We start from the raw sequence: 21,910 nt of genomic DNA, 5'->3' as shown, positions 1-21,910 counted from the left end.
CACAATTTTGGAAAATATTAACGTTAAATGTCTTTTATGATTTGGTTTTCTTCATCTGTGCCTATGTCCTGAAAGAGAAAATAGTATAACAAACTAACCTCACACCTAATTTGTTCCTAAAGGAAGTTTTGCTGTCAGCCAAACCTTTCCCTCTCCCAAATGTCTATGTCTCAGGGAGTGACCTCACAATCAACTCAGATGCTCAGATCAAAAACATTCAGTCTGTTGAATCTATGTCTAAAATGTGTCCTGGTCTGTCCCCTTTTTTCTTATGTCCCCCACCTCTTGTCCTGGGTACCAGCATCTCTTTACTGTAGGATTGCAGTTCCCCCTCCCGCCATTCTCTATACAGCAGCGTGTGTGTGTGTGTGTGTGTGTGTGTGTGTGTGTGCATGTGTGTGTTTAAATGGGTAAATCAGACTATATCAGTCCTCTGTATGGAATCCTTCAGTAGCTTCTCCTTGCAATTGGCATGCAATCCAGGAGACCTCCTTCTCCTCACACCCCCAGCTGATCCAGCCTCTGCTATCTCAGACCACCAGGCCATTGCCCCCAGTCACCCTGACTGAGCTCACTGTCCAGCACTAGGCCCCTGCACTGCTGCCTCCTGACTCTTCACATAGCCTCAGAAAGCCTTCCCTGGTCACCCTCTTAAAACCCACACTCTCTCTCACATCCCTCACTCTGCAGCCTCCCCACAGTCCACACTCTGTACTCCTTCTTTATCTGTTTAATTTCTCCTTAATTACCTTGTGGTCTCCACTGGAGCTGCTGAGGTCAGAGACTGGTCTGTCTTGCTTACTGCCGCGCCCTCATTCCCATAACTGTACAGGGAGTCACCCTCTGCATGGTGGTAGAGTGACTGGACAGGGAATGGACAACCTTAACTAACCTGTGGTTTCAGACTCATGGAGCATTTCTGTCCACCAGCCTTTTTGTGCTCATCTGAGATTGAGAACAACATATTTCTCTGGCCTGCAGCTCCAAGATATTTTGATTCCCATAAATCCATTAAACACATTTTGTAGGCAAGCCAACGTTAGTAAGGGATGCAAATAGCACTCAAGAGATTTCCAGACTCATGGGCTAACCATTTTGACCAGGATTTTCATTCAAAAAGGAGCTGGGTGATATGAATGAGCATGTCTAGCATGCTTTGCTTACAAGGGTCTTCTAACTCTTCAATATCGACAGTCCTTCCCAAGCCTCTTAAAATACCTGGGTTTCTCTGCTGTCAGAAACTTTATAGCAATTACTTAGCTGTCTGCTCCCCCACCAGCTTCACAAACTCATGAAGTTCCGTCTTTATAGAAAGAACTCAGTAAGACATTTGTAGAATGAATGACAGGTTCCTCTCTTTTCTTTTCTCTAGAGTCTTGCTCTATCACCCAGGCTGGAGTGCAGTGGCACAATCTTGGCTCACTGCAACCTCCGCCTTCCTGAGTTCAAATGATTCTCATGCCTCAGCCTCCCATATAGCTGGGATTACAGGTGCCCACCACCACACCCAGCTAATTTTTGTATTTTTAGTAGAGATGGGTTTTCACTATGTTGGCCAGGCTGATCTCGAACTCCTGACCTCAAGTGATCCACCTGCCTCAGCCTCCCAAAGTACTGGGATTACAAGTGTGAGCTACCACACCCAGCTATTTTCTTTTCCATTAAATATTTAGGTTTATTCATTTATACAGGTATAAATAGTTGGCAAAAGGAAATTGATGAGGTTTTGAAAAATCATTTAAACCATCATTAGTGCAGAAAACCTCTTGATGTCCTCTTTAGGGTGTATAATGATAACATGTAACTTGTAACCATCATTTGTTGGCACTGATCTGAACCCAAAAGAAGCAAGAGGAAGTAAAGATCCATTTGAGGGCAAAGATTGAGCAAAATTTGAATTACCTCATCTTAAAACTTCTACCTTAGAATATAAGCCAAAATACTAATTAGAATTTTAAAACTGCTCCAGGGGCAAAATCTTCCACTGGTAAAGTGATTTTCAAAAGGAAACTGAAAATAAAAAGGGGAACAAAATGTGCTGGGTGAGGGTTAGCCTGAAATAATTTTAAGATTTTTTTTAAACTTAAAAACATTGTATGGTAAGACACTTCTGTTTTCAGGAAGAATGTCTAGCATTTGGATTTTTGAAATGCTGTTGGTTATGTGTGGTACTGTTTTTGGAGAGGTGTCTGAAAGCAGATGGCAACTGTGCTTCTCAGTTTCTGGATGTGAATGTGTGATTTGGAGCCTTTATTTTAAAACAGATTCTGTCTTGCTGGCTCTTCCTCTCTCTGTCACAAATTGATTTTCCAAATCAGGTTTCGCTATTTATAAGGCTTTAATCATCCCCTACATTTTGCCCAGATTGATTGTTTTTCCTTTCCTCCTTCGACTTTTCAGGCTTCCCAACTTCAAACACGGGTGTTTCCCACACATGGTTTCTCTCGACCATCCCTCTTTGGCTCAGAAACATGTGCAGCATACACAAGGCTGCTGGAGCCTGACTTTTCTAGCTCCGCCTTCCCCTGCCTTGAAGAGTCTAGTCCACCTGGTCCAGGTGCCTGATTTCTAGGCTTTTAGGTGAGAAATTCCCACAGCCTTGTCCTGTATCTTACTTCGTGCTCCTCCTACTGCTCACAGCACCTTCTAGAACCTACCCACTGGTGAGGCTGGCATCTGCCCTCCAGCGTTGATATTCTGATCTTGTTCATTAGGGGGAGGTGGGAGACCCCCTGGCCTCCAAGTCTGCACACTGATACTGCAGGTAATGACCACCCCAGCCCTGTCATACAGAGAGGCAGCAGAAACTTTACTTTAGTTGAATTCACACAGTAACCCCGCCAGCGGGCCAGGGCATACGGGTGGATGTCTATTTTTAACAGGTGAAAAACTGAGACACACATAAATTTCAGCTGGGGGGGGTCACTGCTAACATGTGACAGAGGCAATCCACACCTTTGACATCCACACTGTGCTTTTGCCTTTACAGATTCTCTTAGGCATTATTTTTACATAACCTTGATATAAAAATATATTTTTGGCTGCACTATCACCCCCCATTTCAGAGTTGTCTATCTGAGAGAACACAGACAAGGGGTGCTAATTACCTCATACTTCATTACATATAGGATACGCTATAAGAACATTGGTAGGCACACATGCATTTCTTACGGTAGTACCTCGTCTCAGGCCTGAGCTGGGCATGGGTCTTACCCTCCTCTGGTCCTTCAATCATGGTACCAGGATGGACACCCATGCCCATGGGGGCGACTCCAAGCTCAGTGGGGGCCCAGCATAGAAGAGCAGCACCTGGTCTCAGCAGTTTATCATAGTCAGAGATTAGTCTAACTCCACTTTGGAACTTTTGGAGCCAGATAATTCTTTGTTGCAAATAACAGTCTTGTGCATTGTAAGATGTTTAGCAGCATCCTTGACCTCTACCCATTAGATGCCTGTAGCACCCTCCCCCAACCAAGTTGTGACAACCAAAAGTGTCTCCAGACATTGCCAAATATCCCCTGGGAAAGGGGCAGAATTTTTGAGGCTCACTTCTGCTAACCTCCGTCATTTAGCTTCCTGCTAAAGCTCACACTAACTTGACTTCATAACCAGTAATAATTCCCTGTCTTTGGGACTGTTGCCTGACTGCCCCTTTGGGATGACATACTCACCTCTGGCTTCCAGAAGAACTAGCCCTGGGCAAAAGGAGAGCCTTGTATTGTCCTAGATCTGTCCTACCCCCATTGGAGTGTGCTTAACTATATCTGTCCTACCCCCATTGGAGTGTGCTTAACTATATCTGTCCTACCCCCATTGGAGTGTGCTCCTGAGGGCAAGAGGCTCCTTTAACCATCTTGGTGCCACTGAGCCTCACACAGAGCCTGGCTGCCTTGCAAGTGACAGTGGGTGTGTGTTGATTGAACGATGATTGAGTCAGTTACTAGTATGTGTTTTGCAATTGTCTGGGGTTTCTTTGAGACTCTTTTCAGGTAGACAAGACCTGAGCCCAGCATCAAGATGGGATGGGGGGAGCTCTGCCTTCCCACTGACCACACCTGATGGGTTTGGCTGGATAGATGGACTACAAAAAGGAATGTTGCAGAGGGCAAACTCAATGAACCCATGCAGATATTTGCAGGGGAGGAGGACAGGAATTATAAAGGCTTTCTGATTTTATTGTTTTTCACCCACCAGAACAAGAATGCTTTCTGCTCATCCATGGCTATGAGTTCATGCCTTAATGCACCCCACGGCCAGTGGCAGTGGCAGTGACAACAGCAGGACCTGCCTTTGAAGACTGGCTGCTGTAAGGGTTGATGGCTGGCATGTCGCAAAGACCACCCAGCATGTACTGGTGTGTGGGGCCGGAGGAGTCAGCTGTGTGTCCAGAACACGCCATGGAGACGCTTAACGGTAAGGACAGGGCCATGCTTATGCCTGCCTGGGTGTGACCTGCCATGCTCATCCTGCATGGTGTCTAGGCTATGTAAGAACAAGGAGTTCTCAACCAATGGAAATCAAATGTCCATATTTGGAGCTCTTTCATCATAAAATGTATCTTGGGATTCCTAAATTCTAAAAATTGAGGAACCGTGTACAAAATTGATTGCAGACTCACAGATCTTAACAATTGGCACATCACTTCATGTTGGGTTAAAGAACTTTTAAGAATAAGGATTTAGTTTTGTTTTTTCATTATAAAAAGGATACATGTTTATTAAGGAAAAATTGAAAAAATGATTTAAAAAAAGGAAGAAGGGAAAAGAATCATCCAGAATCCCGCTATCTGAAACATAAGCACAATGAGCATCTTGACATGTTCTTTCCTAGTCTGCTTCTCTGTGTTTAAGGGACTTTGTTTTGACTTTATTGCACTTATAAGGTGCATGTAATGCTGTATCTTGCTTTTTTCTCTTAACCGTCTATCAGTGACATTTACCTAGGGCACCACCTAGCTCCTGTGATCAAGTGAAGCATCATTTCATTTATTTTATTTTATTTTTTTACAATTTAATAATTTGATCAAAAATGATGCATAAATTGGGCAGCACTCAGAACCAAAAGAAAGATCATCTTCTGTGGGAGTGCTATGTGCAGTTATTGTCCTAATCCTTATTCTCCTGTGGGACATTTGGGTTGCTTCTAGTTATTCACTCCCACCCAAAGCATTTCCTTCCCATTTCTTAATACTTGGTTTCAAGGTTATTTCTGTAATGTAGGTTTACAGAAGTTGAATTATTGGTCTTGAACATCTTTAAGCTCTCGGCACATACTGCCAGATTTTCCACTACAGTTGTACCACTTTTAAGACCAATAGGATATCATTGTTAATGAATATTTGTTAATCCATAAAATAATAATGCCATAAATACAAAATAATGCCATAAAATCCTCATGACAACCTGGAACATGGTACTTTTATCTCCGTTTTATAGCTGAGGAACATGAGGGTAAGAGAAGCCTGGAAACTTCAAGGTCAACAACTCAGAAATCACAGAATTGCCATCTGAACACTCTCTTAATGCTATAACACTCATTCTTAAATGCTAGGCCATACTATGGCAGGTGAAAGAGTCAACACGTTGAGTCTGAGAGGCCCATGTTTGTACCCTTAACCGTGTTAACTAACGATCGGCCACTGTACCTGGCTTGGCAGACACTTTGTTCAGTTGTTGGAGTGTTTTTACTCCATCTGAAATGTCCAGCAGCTGACCAGGGTGATGTTTCTGGAAGGTGTCTTTTCACATCCATCACGTTATGAAATGGGAGACGAATTTGCTTCTTGACATTGTCCAGCAATAAATCTTTCCAGAGTGTTCAACTTGTTTCTTTGTAAATTTTCTTTTTCTTTGTTTTAGACATATGTCTTTTTTCAGTTGTGTGGTAGAAAGGCTTTGCTCTGTTAGTGTGAGATCAAGGTGGCATGGGTGATAGAACGCTGTCCCCGATTTGGGGGTAGCACCTCCACATTTCCAGTGCACATGAGGCTCCCTTATCCTCCTGCTGCTCCTCTTAGCAGCCCTGAGGGTGAGGGTGGGGACAGGGGACCTTTGGTCTTTTTGGGGCCTGTTGGGTGGGTGACTGTGTCATCTGAAAAAGTCCCACAGGAGGCGCTGCTCCCTCCCCCTCCTGGTCAACAGTTGGTGATCTAAAGGAGTGCTTCTCAACCACGGCCCACAGAGTCACTGGGTAGTGACTCAAACCGGCAGGGCTATGGCACCACCTGGACCCACTGGAGCAGCATCCTGGGGCAGAGGGGCAGTGAGTGAGCAAGCATGGGTAACTTTTTCTTTTTCTTTTTTTTTTTTTTAAAGACAGTTTCTTGCTCTGTCACTCAGGCTGGAGTGCAGTGGCATGACCTCAGCTCACTGCAACTTCCACCTCCCAGGTTCAAGCGATTCTCCTGCCGCAGCCTCCTGAGTAGCTGGTACTACAGGCGTGCACCACCATGCCCAGCTAATTTTTGTATTTTTAGTAGAGACTGAAGTTTCACCATGGTGGCCAGGCTGGTCTAGAATTCCTGACCTCAAGTGATCCACCCACCTCGGCCTCCCAAAGGGGTGGGATTACAAGAGTGAGCCATGGCGCCCGGCCAGCATGGGTGATTTTTAAAAGTTCCCTAGTGATTCTAATGTGTAGCTAAAGTGGAGAATCAGCCCATCTAAATGGTTTGAGTCCCGTAGAGCAGCACTTCTCAAATTATCATGTGCACATGTCCCCTGGGGATCCTGGTGAAATGCAGAATCTCATTCAGGAGGCCTGGGGCACAGAGAGCCTGCGTTTCTAGGTCTCCAGGGATCCCCTACTGATTCTTACAGGTCCCAGGGACCACGGCACAATGGGCTTTGGACAAACCCATCCCCACCTCCAAGCTCGTGGCAGGACAGATAACTAGAAAATGTTAAGGTGCTCCGAGAGACCAAAGTGTGGCACTCCCCAGCCCCCCATGATTCTCCCTAAAGGCCTGCATCTGAGCTTGGCACATGTCCTCTCCTGACTGCTCTGATGGGAAACAGCGGGCACAGAAAAGTCTTTTCTGCCCCAGGCCTCTTTTCCCAGTGGGATCTCAGGAATCCCTGCCATCCTGTTCTGTGTAACCCAAGGGACACACACAAGGGCCAAGGACCCTGATGGGACCGCAGCAGCCTTCACTGTGTACTGTTCAAAGAGCTTGAAGTAGAGACAGGACAGGGAAGTGACACCCTGGGAACCCCTGAGAATGAGGGAGATGTTTATGCAGCGACCTAACACAGAAAACCAAGAGGTGAAGAGGAGAGGAAAATAGCCTGACATGCCCCAGAAAGTTCTGTCCCCTGTTTAGCATTAAGAAAATTCTATTACATATTAATGAATTACAATAATAACCAAATCTTCATAAGGAATCTTGTGAGAAGCTACTAATTTATATCCATACTCAGAGTTTTAAGGTCCCACAGGTGGTACCAGCAGAACTGAGCCTGTGAGCCCCAGCCCTGGAGCTCACTGACAGAATTTATTAATTCCAGGGATTAAAGCCTACAGTGCCCCCTCTGTAAAGCCCAATTTTAATGCATTGCATGTTGGACTTCATTTTCACAGAATGTATTAATAAATATGTACACTAATGCAACAGCCAAGGAGCAGGTAATGCTCAAAGGGTGGCATGTGGTCACGTGTGTGTGCTGGGATTGCAGTCACTGTGCTTTGCTCATCTCTGCTGTTTATGTTTCCTACGATATCTACACATTGCTTTTTGTTTTGTTTTGCCTTCTTTTGCGTCCAGAACAATAATATTGCAAGTTATTTTAAAATTATTGTTTATTTAAGTACTGATGATTTGTGATTAGAATCTAAGCAGTGAAACTCCTGTGCTTACATCCAAAGTTAGATCTGGTTCCACTGGCCTCTTTGCCTTGATGTCTTTCTGGAATAAATGTGGAATACTTGACTTACTATGACTGCAGCTGATACCCCTGCAGGACTCACCCTCTGAGCGTGTCCCCAGAGCCTAAGCTGGATTTGTCCCATCCCACCTTCTCCCAGACTTCCTGGGATGATAGGGAGTCCTGTTTCCCCTCTCCTACCCCCCAAATCCACCAGCCTTACTCAGGGCAGACTGTTCAGGCCTAATTTCCAGCTCCAGCTAAGAAAAGTTGGCTGCCAGAAGGAAAATTAATGATACTCAAAATTATATAGGGACAGTTTTCTCATGCTTTAAAAGTCCCTGTAAGATAACGTGTTTGAAAACAATAATGTTCTTAGTATACTTCCGAGTATGCTTTAGTAAAAGACCCACACTTTAAAAAACACAGTGTCTACTCTTGGATGTTGGGGTAATGGTATTTTAAATTTTTTATTTGTGTACTAGGCATGCCTTTTCACACCCCCTACCTGTTGTGACTTGTGTGACCTCAGCTCATGTTTGTTTAGAATGGTTAATCCTTTCAAAGCCCCTGGATGTGGGGGGCTTTGCCCAGCTGGTATGGGGCCGGGGTCTGTGTGTGTCTACCCTGCCATGCGGCCCACTGTGTGTTTGTGCAACACAATTGTGTCCCAGGAAGGTATGTGACAATCTCCACCTCATTAGCACCGGCAGCAGTCAGCTCGCCTGCGGTGCAGGAAGAATGGCTAGAAAGTTTTGATGGGCGTAGAGTTTGCCAGCTGACAGAGCATCTGTCAATGAGATACTGGGCATGGGCTGCAGGGCGCCCACTGCTTTGACAAACATGTCATTAGATGTTCATTCTTCTGAGTATGTCTAACACCAGCCAGAGTGGAAAAACCAGTCCTGCCAGCCAAGGAGAGCTGTCTTGGAAAGTAGAGAAGTCAGGAAACTTCCAGATAATTCAGGTAGAGAATACTTGGGGAGACTTCTGGATTGCAGAGGGTGGGTGGAGCTTGATCAGACATCACCCAGGCAGGGGCTCACACCCCCAGCTCTCTGTGAGTGGCCATCGCTTCGGTCCTGAAAGCCCTGCCACAGTCACACACCTGTCAGAGCCCTGCCCACCACTGGACCCAGCATGGACCAAAGGAGGAGAAGGAACATTCCAGAAGGTCTTCAAATTCCAGGTTGTTTCATGGCTACTTCCAATGTCTTGTTTTTTTCTCCTTTGACTTTTTCAAATCTGCATTTGAAATATAACTTCTTAATACAGGAGCTAAGAGGTTTGCTCAAGCGGGGGCTCCTCCTGCCTTCCAGAAACAGAAGTAGGAAATAGGTCGAATTAGGAAGAGCCTCTAGGGTGGCAACCGGCCTTCTTGTCAGGCCACAGCAGGAAAGTCTACAAAGGACAGATCCCCACTGATGAGCCAGCCCACATCTCTGACTTGTTCCTCCTGTTGGTGTCCTGCCTGAACGTGCTGAGTTGTATTCACACCATGGGAGCCACAGGAAACAGGGCAGGCAGGGCCTTGCAGCAAAGGAGATTTCAGCCTGGCTGCAGGAGCAGGCCAGCCCCTCCAGGGAGCACAGCCACGTCTGGTCAGGAATCTTTTAATGAGTGAGGAGAAGGACAGGGAGGCTGATTGGTGGCCCAGGTGGCGGGCGATGTGGCTGTGTGCGTCCATCCATGCAGGTGGCAGTTAGCACAGCTGTGCTTCACGCTCACAAAGCAGAGCCCAGCTACAGATGCTCCAGGCCTTGATAAGCTTTTGAACATTCGTTTTAACCCGAGGCTTAGATCTTCTCCTATTTACTTGTCCGGAATGTGCTTGCTTACTTGTAGCAATGGGGAGCTGACTCCCTAGCAACAACGCCTTTCTGTGGACAGCTCTGGTAGGAAGTGGATGCTGTGGGGCTCTCCTCATGCCTGGCTTTATTCATTTAGACAGATCGGAATCCCTTAACCCATTTCTTGGAGTCACTAAAAGCAAATGTGTTGCCCTCCCTGCAGATTCCTTTTTAGGCTGAGTAAGCCATCCCATTGACAGGCCGTCAGCAACTTTACACGTTCCACTTAGATATCACGATAGCTTTTTGACTTCTCTGTCTGTGGGCTAATTATTAGGCCATACACACCTAGGTCCACGGGGAGAGCTGCCCCTACTGCCTCCCCACCCTGCCATGGATGAGCACCCCCACTGATCCACCCCATTCTAGGTGGCCCGAGCCTGAAGGTGGTGGCTCACCGGAGCCCCAGTCCTCACCCCCTGCCCAGCCTCCCCTACCCCATACTCCTGACTTGGCCTTCTTTATGTGGGGTGTGCAGGGTAGCCCTATCTGGTGGCCTCTGTGCTTGCTAGGGAGCAGCCCAGGCTCACTTGGCATGCATTCAGCCACCAAGAGAGATTTTCTTACCAGCCATCTGCCCTAGCCCCCATAAAGAGGTCAGCAGCCTGAGAGCAGGGAGATGTCCGTGTGGGCATCCCTAGGCCCCTGTGCAGAGGGACAAGGATTTTTACCCCTCTTGGTTTGCTTGAGTCAGACTTTGAAGGAGCCATCACTAGGGATTTTTATGAAATTCTTTAGTTCTCTGGGAATGGAGCCCTCCCACCCCACCACTCCCAATGCCATGTAAGCCTAAACTTGAGTGTGTGAATTGCACGCACATTTTTGGAAAGTTTGATGAATGAAAATAAGGAGCTGCTATTATTCTTTGGAAGCCCCAATTCTGAGTCCCTTCACTATTCAGGCCACCCTTGGGTTCAGTTTGTCCAGATTCTACTTCATAGCCATCTTGCTACTTATTGGGTGACATTTGTCCTAAAGAAGAAAAGAAAAAAACCAAACAAAAACACACATCTCAAGCAATAGAATCCTCCCTGAGCTCATCACCCGCATGCTGCACAATGAAGCACACATTAATCAGAACTTATATTTTCAACCGTAAAGAACTTTTGAGGATTGCATTTCCTTTCGCTAATGCTGCTAGGGTTGTGCCTGGTGACATCCTCTCATCCTCCATTCAACATCCAGCACCCAGGGGCCGTAGCATGTTGCCAAATGTTGGCTTAAAATCACCTACCTGGTCATTTCAGAGAACCAAGAACAAAAATAATTTACATGACACTTTGAACTTTTCAGTGACTTAGAGATATTTAAAGGCAGAGAACATTTTAATAGATTATTTTAAATATGGAACCATGTTACGATGCAAATTTGAGGTTAGAAATTGAATATAAGTGGATAAGAATGGCTCTCTGAAGTTCCTGTTAGCAGCTTAGTTTGGACTTGACACAGCCATGTGGACTCGGAGAGATAAGTGGGTGGTAACAGGTGGCCCACACCTGCAGGACCTCGCTCTGCTGGATGGGGGAGGCCAGGGCAGGGCTCCTCCAGTCATTTTGCCCCCACCCCAGCTTCCAGGCTCAAATGGCTCCAGTGGGCAGTCACCCCAGTCTCTGTGCAAACATCACAAGCACCCATGGGTTCAAAAATAAGAAGCAAGCAAAGAGCCCCTACCTGACAGTGGACTACGAGCATTCTCCTGGTGCCTGCCTCCTCCCTGAAGGTTAAGAAAAAAGTTATTTATATGGAATTCCACAATTTGCACAGTGGATTGAAATGATAAGGAGAAAGCCACAGTTATTCTTGGCCCCCTTTCCATCATGCCCATGGGTAATCACTGTTAGCTGAGTGTGTTTTCTTTTATTTGTTTGTTTGTTTTGACACGGAGTTTCGTTCTTGTCACCCAGGCTGGAGTGCAATGGTGCAATCTCAGCTCACTGCAACCTCTACCTCCCAGGTTCAAGCAATTCTCCTGCCTCAGCCTCCTGAGTAACTGGGATTACAGGCGTGTGCCACCACGCCCAGGAAATTTTCCTATTTTTAGCAAGATGGGGTTTCACCATGTTCCCAGACTGGTCTGGAACTCTTGACCTCAAGTGATCTACTTGCCTCGGCCTCCCAAAGTGCTGGGATTACAGGCATGAGCCACAGCACCCAGCCTGAGTATGTTTTCTTCCTAACCTCTTCCAAAGCACAAGTATGGTTCTCTTTGTGTATATTTCGGTTTTACATGCATATTCAGCTGTACATACTATTGTGCAACCTTTTTCTCTTGAGTATGTCTTCTTTTCTCTTGAGTATGAGTTCCCTCTATATGCACCACATTTGGTGTGAATACAACCATGTTTCATCAATCTCTTATTAAAATGTCTTCAGATTGTTTCTACCTTTTGCTTCTAAGAGTTGAATATTACTTCATATGCCCCAGAAGAATGGCAGGATCACAGAATAAGCACATTAAAAATTACCAAAAGAATGCATACCCCTGGTTAATGAAGGCTGTCAGACAGAAGGGACTATAATATAGGAGAAGCAACAAGGCCCTGCCCCAGTGTCAACTCCCAAAAGAGTTGTTATTTCCTGTTTCTGGTTTTAGTTCTTCAGGTAATTACCATTTCTCAATGTAAAGAAGATGCCTGCACCTCTCTATTGCTGATCTGTTGAAACGTGTCTGTTGACTTCCTGCCATGATAAATGAATATTTCCTTCCCTTTTGCACCCCATCTATCTGCTGCTCCCTCTGCATTTCATTCTTTTGGGGCTGACTCATCCCTAGGTTGCATTTGTGACTTTAAATAATATGTTCCCTTCGTGATGACAAGTGCCCGGAGACTCAGTATTCTGTGGGGCCCTGGAGACGAACACCACCCCCACTCCCTGCTACCTCCATCCACCTCCCACCTCCCACCCAGGACTCTTACTTTTCGCCCTTCGATTTAATTGGAATGCATCAGCGAGAAAACGCCTATGAAAGAGCTCCTGGGAGGCTCCTGCAAGAGACTCCGCGTTCCTGAGGGCATCTTTATTTTGCCCTCTCCTGCAATCTCAATTGGAATCCTCTACCTTTGGAACCTTCTCCCTTGTCCTCTGATGTGGTGTTATTCTCACTGCTCTGTGGTGACCTGGTTTTCCCTTTGAGAAGCTTTTAGAATCTTCCCTGTGTGCTTGGTCTTCCAAAATTTCCCAGGGAAAGACCTGGGTGAAGGTCCTTTTCCATTCCTGCTGCTTGGCACTGGGTAGGCCAAGCATGTATCCTTTTCATGCCTGGGACATTTCTTGTATTATATTTGATAATATTTTTCTCTTCTGCTTTTGCTATAGTTTTGTTTTGTTTGTTTTTCTGGAACTCCTATTAACGAAGATACAGGTTGCTTATCTTTTCACTCACATTTTCCAACTGTTGTTCTTTTTCTTAATATTTATAAACTTTTGACAAGTCCCAGTAACTCATGCCGGTAATCCCAGCACTTTGGGAGGCTGAGGTGGGCGGATCACTTGAGGTCAGGAGTTCCAGACCAGCCTGGCCAACGTGGCGAAACCCTGTCTCTACTAAAAATGTAAAACTTAGCCGGGCTTGGTGGCACACACCTGTAGTCCCAGCTACTCAGGAGGCTGAGACAGGAGAATCGCTTGAACCTGGGAAGCAGAGGTTGCAGTGAGCCGAGATCGCGCCACTGCTCTCCAGCCTGGACAACACAGCCAGACTCCATCTCAAAAAAAAAAAAAAAAAAAGATTTGCTTGACTTTGTCTTCTAACCTCTCTATTGAGCATTTCATTTTGGAACTCAATCTTAATTTCCAAAACTCTTTCCTGTTCTTGGTTGTTTATTTTCATAACATTGTGTGCTCCTGTGTTATATGTATGCAGTATTTTCTTGAATTTCCCAAAGGATCCTAATTGCCATTTATTTTATTTTATTTTGGTGTCAGTCTTATCTTCTCAGTTAATTTTTATTTATTTATTTAAAAAGTCAAAATCATGTATTGAAACCAACATTTTACAGTGAATTCCAGACAAATCAATAATTATATGATTCAAAGCATTATTACGGAAATTTGCAGTCAGCTGACTTTGTAGGCAAAGAATGTCTATAAATTACAAAGAAAGCAACTTCCTAGGATACTAAGTCAGTGAAAACACTGGCAGAAAAATATTTTTCACTGGCACTTATTTTTGAAGTTAGTTTTAATGACCTCTGCATTCTCTATATTTCTTCTAAGCCCCAGCTTTGTGTTTGTCTTTATTAATTCAGCATGATTATTTCAACCATTCTTATGCATCCATTTGTGGAGGACACTGTTCTGGATGCTGGGGACACAGCAGGAGTGTGGCCTCTGCTCTTACAGGGCTTCCAATTGTAGCAGGAAAAGTAGACAGCAGAGAGCAAGAGAGCTGAGCAAGGTAGCTCCTGTCTGTAATCCCAGCACTCTGGGAGACCGAGCAAATGGATTGCTTGAGCTCAGGAGTTTGAGACCAGCTTGGGAAACATGGCAAAACTCCATCTCTACAAAAAAAAAAAACAAAAAAAAACAAAAAAAATTTAGCCGGTCATGGTGGCACACACCTGTGGTCCGAGCTACTTTGTGGGGACTGAGGTGGGAGGATTGCTTGAGCCTGGGAGACAGAGATCTCAGTGAGAGGAGACCGCACCACTGCATTTCAGCCTGGGTGACACAGCAAGAAACTGTCTCAAAAAAAAAGAAAAAGGAAGGAAGAAGAAAACCAGAGAGTGATGCTCAATGAAGCATTAGAGTAAGATCATGTACAAAAGAGGCACAATGTGGCCATTTTTATTTGTTATTAGGTAAGGCATTGATGTTGAATCTCAGGTCTGCTCAGTTGACCAGAAGGAGGCAACCACAGGAAGGCTGGGAAGAAGAGTGTTTATCGAACATACTGAAAATAACAGAGAATGATATGCCCAGCCCTCCCTCCTGTGCCTAGTCTTAGTCATACACTCCAGGCTATGTCAGAGCCTGCTATGGTCAGGGCCCTGGGAAGCCAGGAAAATGTCCTCATGATGCTTCTATTCCAGCGGGGCAAACACAGTACATAAACCTGCACTCTACTGTCAAGAGTGAACAGGGCCATGACAGAGATCAACCATGCTGCAGGGATGGAGAGTGACAGGCATAGGGCACTATTGCCTATGATCAGAGATCAGGGAAGGTATCTAGGGGGAGGTAGCATTTACAGAGAATGAAGGGAATGGAATCAGGAGGTCAGTCCTGCAAAGGAGCTGGGGAAATGGTGCTCCTGGCAAGGCATCAGTGAGTGCAAAGGCTGGGCAGCGGGAATGAGATTGGTAGGTTTGAGTGACTGCAAGATGACCTGTGCAGTTTGGGCAGAGTGAGAGAAGCACCAAATGGGGCTGGAGAGGTGAGCCTTCACAGCAGGAGTGTAGATTTTGTTCCAAGGTTGATGGAAACATCTGAGGAGCAGCATGATCTTGTTTAGGGAATTAGAAGGCTATTGCCAGAGCTCTGGAGAGAAGGCACCAAGGGGGCCAGGATGGTGGGGTAGGAGTGGGAAGAAGAGAATGCACTGAGAATAGGTTTCAAAAGAAAGCTATCAGGACTTGTGTGGGTATCCATGCACAAGTATGTAACAAACCACCCTGTCACTTGTTGGCTTAAAAGAACAACAAATTATCATTTCCCAGGTTTCTGTGGGTCAGGAATCTAGGCAGGGCCCAGCTGGTGGTTCTTCTTGCAGGAACAGGCTTTGATATGGGTTAGGTGAGTGAGGAGTAAAGGAAGGAGGGATCAAAGATGTACCCATCACTCAGATTTAGCCAACATTAATATTTTGTCATTTTTGCTTCAAATAAAATATTTTAAGAAGTCAAACCTTACAGGTACAGCCAGAACCCCTTTGGATCGCTCCCTGATCACTGCTCTCCTTCAACTCCAAGGGTAGCCATTATTCTGAAGTTAGTATGAACGCTTTATGGCTGTATGTGTGTGTTTGTCTGTAAATACATGGTATTGTTTCTGCCTTGCCAGGTGGATCCCCTCTGGGCTACCACTTATTGTATGGGGATTGGCATGAACTCCACAATATCATCCACTGAGGTTAGGGAATAGGCTTTATTAAGAGAAAGAAAATCACAAAGCCTGAATCTGCAACATGGTGTGACATGTGGCCCCCAGCCTCTCCTTTAACAGAAAGCTATTACAGGGCCTCTACTGGGTAGGGCTGGATGGGGCTGGGTTCTACTCCAGCCAAGGGTCCAGCCTGGGTCTTCCCTCTCAGAGCCTAGCCTGTCAATAGCATGCTAGCTGTGGGTGCTGGCTGCTTACATGGGGCAACTCGGGGTCTGTGGGATGTGCAGTCCTCTATGATGCAGCCACTAGACCTGTGGGAAACTGAGCTTGGGTGCTCTCACTTCAGCTGGGAGAAGGGTGCATCTCTCAGCTGGCTCATTGTCCAGCTGTGGTGGGGATGGGGTAGCCAGAGTTCTGTTTTGTCAATCCTGCTCCTTTCAGAACAGTTTCCATACAAAAATGTTGGATTAAATATTTTAATACTGTACCAATCTTTTTGCAGCTTGCCTTTTCAACCAACATAAGTTTGATAATATAAATACGTACTATATTTTTCAAGAAGTGGGATATATCACTTTGCCTATAAAACCATACAGGCCTGGTGCTTTTTAATGGGTAGATGTCTCACTATTGATTCTCTGTCTTTAAAGGTTATAGTTTTATTTAAATGTTCTATTTCTTCTTGAGTTATTTTATGCAATACAATTTTTAGATAGTTATCCATTTAATCTAGATTTTCGAATATTTTAGCATGAAGTTCATAATGGTTCAGGATTTTAAAATATATTTTTAAACTATCTTACTAATTTTTAATAGATGAATTACACACAATTTACTTATACACAATTTAAAAGTACAAAAGGGAATACAACGAAAAGTACCCATTCCCGCCTCCCACCCAAACTGAGTCTTCCAATTGCCCTCTCTTCCAAAGAATCAGGGTTAATACTTAGTTCCCCTTTTTCTGGCCTCAGAAACCACCGTTTTTAGGCCTGAATTCAAAATGGCATATTTTTCCCTTTTCATAAGTCTTTTGCTATGTGGAACTTTAAAATGTTATATTTTTATCTTAGATTTCTTTTTTTTAAATGTTTATTTATTTATTTACTTAGAGACAGGGTCTCACTCTGTCACCCAAGCAGGAATGAAGTGGTGACCTCTCGGCTCACTACAGCAGCCTTAACAGCGTGGGCTTAAGCGATCCTCCTACCTCATCCCCCTAAGTAGCAGAGACTACAGGCACACACCACCACGCCTGGCTAATTTTTGTTTTTTTTCTAGAGATGGGGTTTCACCATGTTGCCCAGGTTGGTCTCAAACTCCTGAGCTCAAGTGATCCACTTGCATCAGCCTCCCAAAGTGCCGGGATTACAGACGTGAGCCACCGCGCCCGGTCACTTTTTAAAGATTTTTTATTACAGAAACTTTTGAACACAGTATACAAGTAGAGAGAATATTGAGATGGACCCCTTTTTACCCATTACCCAATTTCAGTAATTATCACACATGGGCAATCTTTTTTTAACCCTCTTGTTTTTAGTTGACATGTAATAATTGTGCTTGTCTATGGGATACAGAGTGATATTTGGATATATGTATACAATATGTAATGATCAAGTAGGGATAATTAGCATATCCATCACCTCAAACATTTATCATTTCTTGGTGTTGAGAACATGCAAAAGCCACTCTTCTAGCTTTTTGAAAATAGACCACAAATTATTGTTAACTCAATTCCCCCTCCACCGGAACTTACTCCTCCCATGCAGGTAACCCACCTTCTGCCATCCTCCGTCCTTCCCCCACATGACCAATCTGCATCCATGTAAATCCCCTTCTATCTCTTTCCAGATGATTTAGAACCCAATTCCATACTTATAGCTTAAGAAGTCTAAAAAAGAAAAAAAATACATTTAACATACATTTAAATGTATGTTTAAAAATGTATGTTAATGTATGCCCACAATAGCATGCTATTGACAGGCTAGGCTTCTGAGAGGGGAGATCCAGGCTGGACCCTTGGCTGGAGAGGGCCGGGCACAGTGGCTCATGCCTGTAATCCCAGGACTTTGGGAGGCTGAGGTGGGTGGATCACCTGAGGTCAGGAATTTGGGATCAACCCAACTAACATGGAGAAACCCCGTCTCTACTAAAAATACAAAAAATTAGCCAATTATGGTGGCAGGCACCTGTAATTCCAGCTACTCAGGAGACTGAGACAGGAGAATCGCTTGAACCCAGGAGACGGAGGTTACAGTGAGCCCAGATTGTGCCATTGCACTCCATCCTGGGCAACAAGAGTGAAACTCCATCTCAAAATAAATAAATAAAAATAAATAACAAAAATAAATAAATAAGTCAAAATGTCAAATATCCAGTCAGTGTTCAAATGTCCCGGATTGTCTCTGTTTTTATCACTGGTTTGTTTGAGTCAGGTTTGTTGAGTCAGTGCCCCTGCATGCTGGGACATGGGACAGTACAGTTCCTAAGTCTCTTAATTTCTATCTTATTCCCTCAATTTCTTTTTCCTTGCAGTTTCATTGTTGATAAAGCCACATTGTTTGTCCTTTGCAATTTTCCACAGTCTGGATTTTGGCAACTGCATTTCTATGTGAGGCCTGACATGTTCCCACCTTCCCTATGTTTTTGTAGATCCAGAGGTCTGATTAGATTTAGTAATTGGTTTGGCAAAAATGCCCAATAGATGGTGTATACTTCCTCTTGCATCACTTAGTCACATAATGTCTAATTGCCTCTCTCTGATGTTTAGAGTTTTTTAATGATTTTCAGTGGTGTCAGCACAGTCACTCATTATAAACGTCCTAATGGTTTTTCGACTTTTCACACAATGGTTTTATCAGTCATTGAAGGTTGCTTAGATCAATTATTTAATTCGAGGTTGCAAAGTGGTGTTATTTTAAGTCTATCTTTCCTTCTTCATTTATTAGCTGAAAGGCATCTCTAAAGAAGAAATTTCTTCCATCAACTCTGTAGTACCTTGAGTTACAGTTTGTAAAGCAAAGTCAGGGTAAATCGTTGGGTTTTTTCTCTTAGTTTTCTTATTCATTCTCCTGAAAATAAGTCAATTCCCTAACACCTTTTGAAGGCCGCCAATGAAGGTATTTTTTTTCCCTTGGTATTATTATGAACTCATGGATTTTAATTTATTTGATTCTTGATGCTAAAACTGTTCCCCTTTTGCCAGTAGGCCCCCTGAGTAGCTTCCTCTATCTTTTGGCGTGACTACAGGAGTCTTTGATAACTTCCTTGCTTTCTGATGTGACAAGACGTCCAGGGCCAGGTTGTCCATATACTGCCCCAGATGCACAATGCACTGTTTCTCCAAGAACCCCTGTGTCCTTTGCTGATGATGCCATGATTTTAAGTTCCCTAATGTAGTTTTATCTTTTTGTTCCAGATATTGCTTGTGTGTCCTCACATGTCCTGCTCTCTCTCTCTCTCTCTCTCATTTTTTTGTTGATCAGTCTTTCCATAAGATTATTTCACTAGTCCTTTATTCTTCTTTTTTCTAAATTTACTCCTCCTTTTTTTCAACTTCTGGACTAGTATCCTGTCACTTCAGAGGATTCATATTTTTGCAACTTGAGAATTATTCTTATTTATTTAAGTATATGCTTCTGAAATTCTTATTAGACACATTTTGGAAAACTTCAAGAAATATCTTCGATGTCTCTCACTCTTTTATCTCTACTCCCAGCCTCCTTATCTTTTGGTGCTGCATCCTCCTCTTGGTCTTCCAGATTCCTGATTTGTCCTGCAGCAGTGTCTCTGCTCTGCAGCCCACCTACTGTGCTTCACAGTGCAACTCTTCTCATATTAATTTTCAAGAGTTTTAGTTGACTCTTGTTTGTGGATGCTGCATCCTCCCGTTTCTCTCTAAGACATTAGTAATATTTATTCTGAGTTCATTCTTGCTCTGCTAACATTAATTCTGTATAGAGAAGGGCCCTGGAGGTGCTGGGAAGCTGGAGCCTAAGATTCTGCTTAGGGAAGCTCCCATGCTAACTCCGTCTTTTCCTCCAGGGTAAGGATGAACGTTGCTAATACCAAGCTGTGTTGTGAACCAGGAGAGACCAAAGCTCCCTCATCTCAGTGACTGTGTGATTTGTGTAGGCTTCCCTTGAGCAGTAATGTAAGGATGCAGCAAGACGTGCAGACTCTCTGACCTGGCTAGACCCTGCCTTGCACAGACATTGTCACCATCAGCTGCTCACCTCTTCCTGGAGACTCTGAGGCCCAAGGGGGACAGTGGTGAAATATGACACAGCCTCTCCCCTAGGTGATCAGCTTGCTTCCAATGAAACTGTGCCCTTGGCTACATAAATAGGGAATATAAACCAGCTTATTTTCTTTGTGTGTGTGTGTCTGTGTGTGTCTCTTTGTGTGTGTGTCTATGTGTCTGCGTATCCATGTGTGTGTCTATGTGTGTATCTATGTGTGCATGTGTGTGTCTGTGTGTGTCTGTATGTGTGTGTGTCTGTGTGTTTGTGTGTGACTGTGTCTCTGTGTGTGTTCGTATGTGTCGGTGTCTGTATGAATGTGTCTGTGTGTCTGTGTGTGTCTTTGTGTGTCTGTGTGTGTGCCTGTGTCTGTGTGTGTCTGTGTCTCTGTGTGTGTCTGTATGAGTGTGTCTGTGTGTCTGTGTGTATCTTTGTGTGTCTGTGTGTGTGCCTGAGTCTGTGTGTGTCTGTGTGTCTATGTCTGTGTGTGTCTGTGTCTGTGTGTCTGTGTCTGTGTGTGTGTCTATGTCTCTGTGTGTGCCTGAGTCTGTGTATGTCTGTGTCTCTGTGTGAGTCTGTGTCTGTGTGTATCTGTGTCTGTGTGTGTGTCTATGTCTCTGTGTGTGCCTGAGTCTGTGTATGTCTGTGTCTCTGTGTGAGTCTGTGTCTGTGTGTATCTGTGTCTGTGTGTGTGTCTATGTCTCTGTGTGTGCCTGAGTCTGTGTATGTCTGTGTCTCTGTGTGAGTCTGTGTCTGTGTGTATCTGTGTCTGTGTGTGTGTCTATGTCTCTGTGTGTGCCTGAGTCTGTGTATGTCTGTGTCTCTGTGTGAGTCTGTGTCTGTGTGTATCTGTGTCTGTGTGTGTGTCTATGTCTCTGTGTGTGCCTGAGTCTGTGTATGTCTGTGTCTCTGTGTGAGTCTGTGTCTGTGTGTATCTGTGTCTGTGTGTGTGTCTATGTCTCTGTGTGTGCCTGAGTCTGTGTATGTCTGTATCTCTGTGTGAGTCTGTGTCTGTGTGTATCTGTGTCTGTGTGTGTGTCTGTGTCTGTGTTTGTGTCTGTGTCTGTGTCTGTCTGTGTCTCTGTGTGTGTGTCTGTGTGTGTGCCTGTGTCTGTGTGTGTCTGTGTCTCTGTGTGTGTCTGTGTCTGTGTGTGTCTGTGTCTGTGTGTCTGTGTCTGTGTGTGTCTGTGTGTGTGTCTGTGTGTGTGTGTCTGTGTCTCTGTGTGTGTCTGTGTCTGTGTGTCTGTATCTGTGTGTGTCTGTGTGTGTGTGTCTGTGTCTCTGTGTGTGTCTGTGTCTGTGTGTGTGTCTATGTCTCTGTGTGTGTGTGTGCCTGTGTCTGTGTGTGTGTGTATCTGTGTCTGTGTGTGTGTCTATGTCTCTGTGTCTGTGTGTGTGTGTGTGTGGGTAAGGTGGAATGTCTCTTCCTGCTGACCTGTGGCCTGCCTGTGTGCTGACTCGGTTAGTGGAGTTGGTGCTTCTCTTTACGGTGCTGCTCTTCCTCAAATGTGTGTGGGTGCCTGGGTGGATGCTGACTGTTCTGTTTGGGATTCCCCGTAGCTGTCTGTGAACACAGCATTTGTCACAGTAGCCTGCTAACAGGAGGGCCAGGGGACTGCAGCAGCCTGCCTTGGGGACATCCAGACCATGTCTTCCAGGTAGTAGGCTCCCTGCGCCTCCTGGGAGTTGCCCACCACACTTTCTCTTTAGCCCACATCGATTGTAGACCCATCAGTCCCAGGCTGCCTGGCACAAGCTGGAGAGGGGCCAGATCCACAGGAGTCTGCCCACTATGGCTCCCCACTCTTCCCAGTCGCCTTGCTGGTGACCTGGGGGCCCTCTTGCTTCCCTTGCTCCCCAGCAGCCTCGCAGCACTCCCAAGCCTTCTCCACCTCATGCACAGTGGACTCTG

At 44.9% G+C, this 21,910-nt stretch overlaps 1 protein-coding gene across 3 annotated transcripts in view; it reads left to right on the top strand.

Annotated features, from left to right (window-relative positions):
• The window catches only part of LRRK1 (leucine rich repeat kinase 1), a 147,895-nt gene that overhangs the window by 1,033 nt on the left and 124,952 nt on the right, over positions 1-21,910 (top strand). For 2 of the 3 annotated variants that reach the window (XM_030930364.1, XM_030930366.1), the window contains exon 2: positions 4,195-4,413. In XM_030930364.1, the coding sequence (XP_030786224.1) occupies positions 4,317-4,413 (97 nt within the window). In that variant the 5' untranslated portion in view covers positions 4,195-4,316. Of the gene's footprint in view, positions 1-2,400; positions 2,581-4,194; positions 4,414-21,910 lie in introns of all 3 variants that reach the window. The other variant, XM_030930365.1, reaches the window with a different exon arrangement.

Source organism: Rhinopithecus roxellana, chromosome 5 (assembly GCF_007565055.1).
Source record: "Rhinopithecus roxellana isolate Shanxi Qingling chromosome 5, ASM756505v1, whole genome shotgun sequence".
In the NCBI taxonomy this organism is placed as follows: Eukaryota; Metazoa; Chordata; class Mammalia; order Primates; family Cercopithecidae; genus Rhinopithecus; species Rhinopithecus roxellana.
The sequence above is the reverse complement of the archived record's forward strand: the minus strand, read 5'-3'. Positions and strand labels throughout refer to the sequence as shown.